The sequence below is a fragment of the Mus musculus genome, chromosome 14 (genome assembly GCF_000001635.26).
Source record: "Mus musculus strain C57BL/6J chromosome 14, GRCm38.p6 C57BL/6J".
Classification (NCBI taxonomy): Eukaryota; Metazoa; Chordata; class Mammalia; order Rodentia; family Muridae; genus Mus; species Mus musculus.
In genome coordinates, this window is record NC_000080.6 from 14,319,425 (window position 1) to 14,329,425 (window position 10,001).

General features: G+C 36.0%; 1 protein-coding gene across 1 annotated transcript; it reads left to right on the top strand.

Annotated features, from left to right (window-relative positions):
* The first annotated feature begins 8,688 nt into the window (after window positions 1–8,688).
* Olfr31 (olfactory receptor 31) lies at window positions 8,689–9,642 on the top strand. The gene has a single exon (NM_147027.2). The coding sequence runs from the start codon at window positions 8,689–8,691 to the stop codon at window positions 9,640–9,642; it is 954 nt and encodes a 317-aa protein (NP_667238.2).
* Window positions 9,643–10,001: the final 359 nt, after the last annotated feature.

Consider the following 10,001-nt stretch of genomic DNA (forward strand, 5'->3'; position numbering starts at 1 on the left):
GAAATTTAAATAATAACTTATATTTCATTTAAACACACACATACACACTAACACAAGTAATTCAGAACAATAAAAGACCTGCTGGAGGTTTTACCATCCATGATTTTGTTATCAACAGAGCCATGGTAATAAAAGCAGTATTGAAGAGTCATAACAAGAGCACATTGGGCAGCAGAATGGAACTGAGGAGCCAAACATAAACTCACTCTTCTATAGTCACTTGAGAATAAACACTGAAGAAAAGACAGTATCCTTAACAAGCAGTTCTAATTAAACTAGCTAATTACTTGTAGAAGAATGAAATTAGGTCCTTCTCTCTCATCCTGCACAAATCTCAACTCCAAATAGATCAAGAATCTTGAAATAAGACCTGCAGTCCTGAGTCTGATGGAGAAGAGCAGAGGTTGTACACAAGAACTTATAGACACAAGAAAAAACGTTCTGAATGTACACTGAGAACATGGGCATTAAACTAACAGTTAACAAATGGAACCCTGTGAAACTATGTATTTCCATACAGTAAAGGACACCATTATTCAAGTCAAGAGAGAGCAACTGGAATGGGGATAAAATTCCATATCCACTCTACATTTGACAAAATGTTAATTTTTGAAGTATATAAAGAACTCAAACAAAGAAAAGAAAAGAAAAAAGAAAAATATTTGAACATCAAGAAAACCACCCAAATTAAAAGTGGGGCATGGATCTAACAAAAAGTTGTCAAAATGACATACAAATGACTGAGATATTGCAATGGTGACATGAATGGTATGGGAGTAACCACCCATTTCCTGATTGGAACAAAGTCTGACTCCAGGAGATGGTATGCCTGGCACTATTAATGGGGCTAAAACCTGTGGTTATATAGTTCATAGGCCCTAAGGAAGAACCCAATAATAGTATTCCTCTAAATGGACATTATATTAAAATGACTCCTAATGACATTGTTATGCTCATATATCAAAGCATCTCTCAACTTTGTTTATCAGAGAAGATTGTTTCTATAGTAGATGATAATTAACACAGAGAGTGGCAGCTGGTCAGCACACAGAAAACAAAAGACTACGGAGTGCTTACAACTAAGTCAAACATTTATATCACACTCTTATCCCCAAAGCTCAGGAATCTTTATGGAAAGTGGGGCAGAAGATTATAAGAATTGGAAGATATAGATAGCTTCATGGAAACAGTTCTTTCTAGACACAGTAGGGGCAGATACAGCCATGAACTTGTGGTAATTATTGCAGCATGCACAAGACCTATGAAAATCCCATTCAGACATCTGGGTAGGTGGACACATAATCCCAATATTAGCTGAGGAGATGTTAACATTTAATAAGTTCTTGGAGTAGAAAATTCAGTTGGTTTGTTTGTTTGTTTTGTTTTTATTTTCTGAATGATGTGACTTCTAGTAGGTCAACAACATATTCAAGCATTTCCCCCAGGCCAAGAATAGCTGGGCAGTACCAACTAGTATCAATGGGGAAAAGAAAAAAGAAACTAAATACCATGGAAGTTGGGTAAGAAGAGGTGGAAAGGTTTAGATGGAAGGGGAGAAGTTACGAAGGGTAATTATGTTTAAAATACATTGTATGAAATTCTTAAGGAATTTTTACTATGTTCATTCTTCCAATCCATGAGTATGGGAGATCTCTCCATTTCTTGAGATCTTCTATTTCTTTCTTTCTTTTTTTTTTAAAGATTTATTTATTTATTATATGTAAGTACACTGTAGCTGTCTTCAGACACACCAGAAGAGGGAGTCAGATCTCGTTAGGGATGGTTGTGAGCCACCATGTGGTTGCTGGGATTTGAACTCTGGACCTTCGGAAGAGCAGTCGGGTGCTCTTACCTGCTGAGCCATCTCACCAGCCCCTTCTATTTCTTTCTTGAGAGACTTGAAATTATTGAAGTTATTGCCATACAGATTTTTCACTTGTTTGCTTAGAGTTACCCCAAGATATTTTATATTAGTTGTGACTATTGTGAAGACTGTTGTTTCTATAGTTTCTTTCTCAGCCCATTTATCATTTGCATAAAGTAAGGCTAGTGATTTAATTTTATATCCAGTAACTTTGCTGACGTTGTTAAAAATATTTAATTTTTTAAAAAAGAAATTCAAAACATCAATGAGGACTCACACACACAAAGAATCACTTGGTTGTCATCTCAACTTTCGTCACCTTCTTAGCTGAAACTGTTTGACTCACAAAGACTAATGGCTTTCAGTAACCAATGCAGTATTCTTCTCAATAATGATCTCTCTTCTTTCTAACTGAAGGCATGACCGCTATAGCCATCGGCACTATGGACATACAAGCATAAAAAGAAATAAAAATTGAAAAGGTATATGCCATGGGAGCAATTTATACTTATTTGCATGGTTGAAGATTGAATTCATGGCTATCATCACATAATTAATGGATTCTGTCTGTCTTGTTTTGTTTTTTGTTGCTGAAGTTCAATGCTCTCAAACATGTGAGAAGAAACTTCCACTAATATACACACCAATAATCCTGAGTAATATTATTTAATTTTATTTTATTACTAATTTTTAGCCATGGAAATAAATAGTTTAATATTTTACCTTCTGGATTTTGGTCTTGTTTTGTAACCATTCTTTCTTTTTATGTTGTTATTACATTCTCTTTGTAATCTGAAAGTTTGTATTTTGTCCATTGGATGTTGAAATGGCATATCTCCAAGGAATGTTGAAAGCTGTGACATTATACAGAAGCATATGTATATCTTAAATTGATGCTAATTAATTATAATTTAGAATATTCATATATACATACTCATAAAAAACTATACACATAAACCTAAATGTGTATATCCTTACATAATAACAGCTATCCATATAATGTTTTATGAAAATTTTTGGTATTATAGAAAGGGAGGAGTTTTCATGCTTCTTTCTTAATGTTTATTTATTTTATGTATGGTTGTGAGCCAACATGCCAATGCTGGGAATTGAACTTAGGACCTCTGGAAGAGTGATCAATGTTCCTAACCACTGAGTTATCTCTCCAGCCCCCTCTATGCTTCTTTATACCTTTCTGGTACATAGTCACTAGTACTTTTTAAAGCACTAATTGTTTAACTACTAAGAAAACACTAAATTATAACAAAACATGACTATTTTCACTTATTTATAACATTTGCTTCTAGATTTCTCTGTGAGGAAATAGCAGAAATTTCCTGAAGAAATTCATAAAAAAAATCACATTCCCCATATGATTTTGTCATATTTTGTCAACACATTGAGGCCAGCAGCAGAAAGTATTTTTTTCAAAGCCCATGTGACTTTAGATACATTCTGTTCCATTGGAATATTTCTCATTAGATGAGGCCCATCTGTCAGCAGAGTCCCCTGAGGACTACTGGTAAGAGACCTGCTCTGTCTCTGTCTGTGGCTTTCCAAAAAAACCAAAACAAAACTATTTAATGCCTCATCTTTTTACTCTGGGTGCTTCCTATCTTACCAGAGATCTCCAATGAGAAAATCCAAATGGATCCAGTATCCTTTAATGGTATATATTCTTCTCCAGTCACAAATTATTTCCTCCTAGCAACTGGAAGCAAGCAATACCACATTTTTTTTTAGAGTTTGAAGAATCTGTGTTCTTGTTCCTGTATTACATGCTGTTTTAGGGACTTGAGGTATGCATTATTTTTCTTTCGTGATACTGTCTTTTAACTATTATTACAGTCAGAGACTTAGGAATTCATTGTATGCATATCTTTATGCTCGCCTCTTTGTGTTCATCACACATGAAGGACACCTCTATTCCTTAAATAAATATAAAGGGCCTTGTGTGGTGGATCTTGGATAGTAATGTTCTTATAAATGCTGATCACACAGGTGGACCATATCCTTTTATCCCATGACTGTGGGTTGTTTGATGTATTTCAATCTCTGTACAAACTGGAGGTTAATTAAATGTAGCAATATTCTCCTTTAGAAACTGAATACCTCCCATCTTCTAAAAAAATCATTTTTTACTCTCCAGCACTTATTTAGTAATTCAACGTTATGGTAGCTTGCTGGATTTTTTCTGTCTTTTTAAATCATGTGTAACTCTTCCAATTCTTAAAACTTGCCTTCTACACTGAATGGATGAGGCAGAGAATTGACCTCATATATCAGATGATCTCATTTAAGATAAGCATAGTTTATCATCAAAGAATGGATCAATGTTTTCTACTAAAAAATGTTTATGCCATAATTCCTTTAGTAGCTAGTATTTATGTTGTATGGTAAGGAAAAACTGGGGATGTGAAGTGATACAGGAAAAATATTGGAAGGCTTTTTGTAAATTGAAATTATTGGATGAATATTTTGTAGTTTTGTTTAAACAATATTAAAGTATAGGTTAAATTAAGTAATGTAGTGAACAGTCTAGGAGTTCTCTGCTATACTTAGACAAATCTTTGGTTTATCTCACACTCTAACTGAAGATGCTTCTGTTAAGATTGGTCGGGGATGTAGGAATGGAAAGCTGAGTGGTGCCTCAATGTTACTTCAATAGCAGAGCATAGAGAAAGATGACTGGCTTTCCACAGCACTGAGGTGGTCAGCTTGAATTGGCACTCCCTGTGGAACAATGCGGTACTAGTTTCTTGGAATTTCTAAGATAAAAATCTAGAGTACAATTTGATAACTTACCTCCCAACATAAACACAAAATGCTTTCAGAAGCAGGTTTCCTAATGGCACGTGGGCACTGTGGAAGACCAAAATACAACATATATAAACAAAATATGTCATGTATCTAAATATTTCACTTTGGCACACTTGTTACTCCTTTAAAAATTAGCCAAATGTTAGTCTTGAGAAAAAGGTAAGTTTGGAACAAAACATTAGAAAGGAATGGTGTTGGGGGGGGGAATTTGAAGGGAGGAAAAGGAAGGGAGAGATGTAATGATTTGATATCAAAAAATCACAGAGCGTTTTAAAAACTATTTGAGAATCACAGATAAAACTCATGTATAAATAGGCATTACTAATTCTCTACAAAGTGAAGTGCCCTTTATTCTCACCCCAATACCATGGAAGGTCAGGGATGACTTGGAACTGGATGTGAGAGGACTGGAATGACTGGAAAACTGGAGGTGTGAGGACAGGGATGACTAAAGGAACTGGGAGTAAGGACAGGGATGATTGGGGAAGTGGAGGTGTGTTATATAATGGGATGGCAGCTTTTGCAGATACATTTGTTTTAAGCCTAGGCTCTTTCCATGTTGTCGAGGGGGAAATACTTAAATTTCTCTGTAATGATTATGAATAATTCAGTATTTTTAAGACAGGATAAAGGGCTTTCAAACAGGTGGAGAATACAAGGAAGAGGTCTACATGTAGCAGTTTCTAAGCTAAGCCAGAACAGAGCATCCTCAGCAACAGGCCTGTTATTGAGGAATATGGCATGTATAAGGAATATGGCATGTATGAAGGCTTTCACTTAGAAAAAAGTCCACTAGTGATCACACAGAAGCATGTGAAGGTTAACACTTACACTTCAGGCAGTTTACTGACATTGATTTACAGGATAGGCTTGGATATTACATATCAGGCAGACTGTATCCTCATCTCATAGTGTAGCAATATGAGAGGAAGAACTTTGCAATCATGCAAACTGAAGGAAACATCCATTTCACCAAAACAGAAGCGATTTTAGTATTTTATTTAGAAACCTTTTAGTATATTTCAGTATGAAATAAAGGTACCTCTTTATCTCTAGGTATGACATAAAATCAAATGCTATTTAAGACTGAGAAAGAGTTTTATCCAATAAATAATACCAAATTACACTCAACAGTTACTTTACAGTTTGTGGTCAATCAATCTGCAATACAAGCCTATTTATGCTTCCAAAGACACTTGGGTTTTCTGCAGGTTTTATACAGTGATTCCATTTTCACAAAATTTCATCTACCTATACTTTCCTTCAAGTCAAGAGGTATTTGAAAGATACAGAATATAACTAGTAAAATGGTTTCATTCCTGGGCTTGTACATCTGGTGGTCAGAAAGTATTTAAATTTGTATTCATGATTTTACTTGAATATGTGTATAATTTAAATGAGATATTAGAAATTCTTATATATTTCCCAATAGTTATATAAAACAATACCACAACTTCGCATGGAATTATTCACACAAACACACATACTACACACACACACACACACACACACACACACACACACACACACATACACACACACACAGGTTTTCTTATTTTATTTTAAATTTGCAAAACTCTATTATCTTAGCTAAAAGCCCCTGTTATAGAACTAACTATAAACTTAATTATAAATACTGAGTCTTATATAAAAATAGAAAAGTGATATTCTTCCTGTACTCAACACTAGGTGAAATACATAACTGTAAATTTACCATTAACTCCTATTGTTTCATTAGATTAACCTAACTTAAATAAACATTGAAGCTTAGAGTCCAAGTAGAAAATTTGAGGTCATAGAATGTACTTATTTCACAACCATGGAAAGAATTCAGTTCATCTAATTTCTAATTATGTCTTGCTCCATGTCTACTATGTCACCTCAGAGTCAAATTTCTATATAAAGGTACAGAGCCATAACAAGTGTTTCTGGTTATTTTCCTGTGGATATAGTCTGTGGCTAGCAGAATTTAATATGCCGTTTGGCTCATGGTCTTCCCTCACACTGAGTGTGCAGAAAATAAATTTGTCTTGATAATTGATTTAGTTCATAGTTCACGTCAAGGAGCTTCTGTGTAACAGTAAAACCCTTCCATGCACAGACAGGAGGAGAGGGCAGGTAAGCTGTGAAGAGGAGGAGGTTTTAGATTTCATCTTCACTCTGCTATGGCTTTAAGGCTAATTAGCTACTAAAAGTGGAAGACAGCAAAACTTGTTAAATATCTGTTTAGATGTGCGTGTGAAGAGCAGAGAGAAGTGTTTAAATGTGAGAAACAGCACATGGCTGTCCTCTATTGTCAAGGCCAGTGGACTTCATAAATGTTAAAGTCAAAGCTATGAAGGATGCAAGCAATTGGAATGTGAATAATGAGTATGCTACTCCATAAATTACCTCTATGTTTCTGTACTTAAAAATCTTAGTGTGCTCTGATAAATAAACTAAAAAGTAAAGTAAGTAGGCATATTGTACATAATAACTAAATCTTATATAATATTTAGCTTTTAATTTCTAGTACCAAAAATTTTGAAATCAGAAAAAATAAAGTATGATAACTCTGATCACTTAAAATGAATCACTCATGTCTATAACAATTGATTATAGTGTTCCATTATAAATGATTTATACCAATCAAATTAATGTTTACAGAAATAAAGACTCATATGCTTGACAGAGTAAATTCTGAGCTGCTACTGTGGGAGATGGTAGGAATGCAGAATGAATTGAGACTCCCTGGTCAAATATTCTCCCTCAAGTAAGGGGCACAGTATCCAGCCCTGGGAAAAGGCGATTACCACTGAGCCCTACTCTTGGTATATTGTAAAGGTAACTAATGGATATACAACATCTGCAATTGTGCCCTTCCCAAAGTCATCACCATTGTTGCCTGTGTAATCATGTCAAATGGTCTTAGGTTTAGAAGATTTAGCGGAGCAATGGATTAGAATTAACTCGGGTAGTTTGGGAAATGTTTCCTGCAACTTTAGCCATAAAGCACATAAAAGATTGATCTTGTTTTTTATATACATTGTTGTGGTAATGATTTTCCTAACTGAATCAGATATTATGAGAGACACTGAGTTTTTTTTAATTATGAACACTATGAAAATTCAAATTCCAAAAAAGTGGGCTATAGCTCAATATACATTTTGTGTATTTCTTTGTGCTCTTTTCTCTGAATCCTAATTATTGTCTCAGTCAGTAATGATTACAATAATCATATTGATAACTCCGTTGCCACATCATCCTAAAACTAAAATTCATTTTTAAAAGTAAGATTATTTTTCAGGTCCTTTGATGTCTGAGTGTGCAAGAGCACTCTGCCTTCCCAAAGCATTTTACCTTACACATGTTGTTGTTACATCCTTTAATTAAAATTCATTCTTAAAAGTAAGAATATTTTTCAGGTCCTTTGATGTCTGAATTTGCATGAGCTCACTGCCTTGACAGTGCATTTCACCCTACACATGTGTTGGTGCATGTGTGAACAGAAGCAAAGTGTACTTTTGTAATACAACATGATGCAAATGTTAGACTAGACACACTGTGGCTAAATGGTACACAGACTATGCACAGCTGGGTCCAGAAATGTCATGATGATGGTAATTATGCTCACGATTGCTAAGATGCACTTTATAAAATTACCAAGTAAATGTCACTTAAGAAAGGATGTGTCTTATCCAACCTTACACGGACACATTAAACTATGGTATAACACATATGCTTAGATGTTACAAAATATGAATGATTATGATATTGTAACATCCACTGACATCTTGCTCAATGTACTTAAGAAATTATTGATTAATAATGATAAATTGTGCTTAAACTTTGTAGATATTAATATTTTATGTAAGTCGGGTATTGTGTATCAATTTAAAAATACCAAGAAAGCTAGTTTTGAATGTGTCCTTTTATTGGACTTTTAGGTTGTAATTTTAATTTTCTGGAAGTGCCACCATTTTACTTAGAAGGCTTCGTGTTATATCAGCAACATTATAAGATAAATGGAAGGGGACAACACATCATCCACGGACTTCACTTTCATGGGGCTGTTCAACACAGAGGAAACCTCAGGTCTTGTATTTGCCACAATCTCCGTCATCTTCCTCACTGCACTGGTGGCCAATGGAATTATGATCTTTCTGATCCACACAGACGCTCACCTCCACACCCCTATGTACTTTCTCCTCAGTCACTTGTCCTTCATTGACATGATGTACATCTCAACCATTGTGCCCAAGATGCTAGTTGATTATCTTCTAGGGCAAAGGACTATTTCCTTTGTGGGATGCACAGCTCAACACTTTCTATACCTCACCCTGGTGGGAGCCGAGTTCTTTCTTCTGGGCCTCATGGCTTATGATCGTTATGTGGCCATCTGCAACCCACTGAGGTACCCTGTCCTCATGAGCCGCCGGATCTGTTGGATTATCATAGCAGGCTCCTGGTTTGGGGGATCTTTGGATGGCTTCCTCCTCACTCCAATCACCATGAGTTTTCCTTTCTGTAGATCACGAGAGATTAACCACTTCTTCTGTGAGGCACCTGCTGTGCTGAAGTTGGCATGTGCAGACACAGCCCTCTATGAGACGGTGATGTATGTGTGCTGCGTTCTGATGCTGTTGATTCCTTTCTCTGTGGTTATCTCATCCTATGCGCGGATTCTGGCCACTGTCTACCATATGAGCTCTGTGGAAGGAAGGAAGAAAGCGTTTGCTACCTGCTCGTCTCACATGACTGTGGTAACCTTGTTTTATGGGGCTGCCATATACACCTATATGGTACCACACTCTTACCATTCCCCATCCCAAGACAAAATTTTTTCTGTGTTCTATACCATTCTCACACCCATGCTGAACCCCCTCATTTACAGCATGAGGAACAAAGATGTGTCTGGAGGTCTGAGGAGGGCACTGGGGAAGATCGGGAGTTCTCAGCGAGTGTCCAAAGACTTTTGACTGTGAGCTCCTTTTCATATAAATGGAAAATTGTCAGTGCAGCTCGGCCTGAGCTGAAGGACTGAAGTACAAGGAAGGACTGGGTGAACAGGGGAAACCGCAGTGTAAAAATGTGACTTCTCCATCGCCCTTGTTTCCTTCGTCTCCCTTCCTCAACACTCCTTTGTTTCTGAGTTTTGAGACAATATTTTGTTACATAAAACTAGCTCAAATTCTTACTTGCTATGTATCCCAGAGTGTCCTTGAACTGATAGAAAGTCCTGTGGCTCCAACCTCCCGAGTGCTAGGATTTCAGGTTTATGCTGCAATGCTTGGTTCTTCTTCCTTTCTCATATCTCACTTCATGTCTTCTCAGAATA

Excerpts from the sequence above, each read along its gene's own strand:
- Olfr31 (NM_147027.2), top strand. The coding sequence starts at position 8,689 with ATGGAAGGGGACAACACATCATCCACGGACTTCACTTTCATGGGGCTG.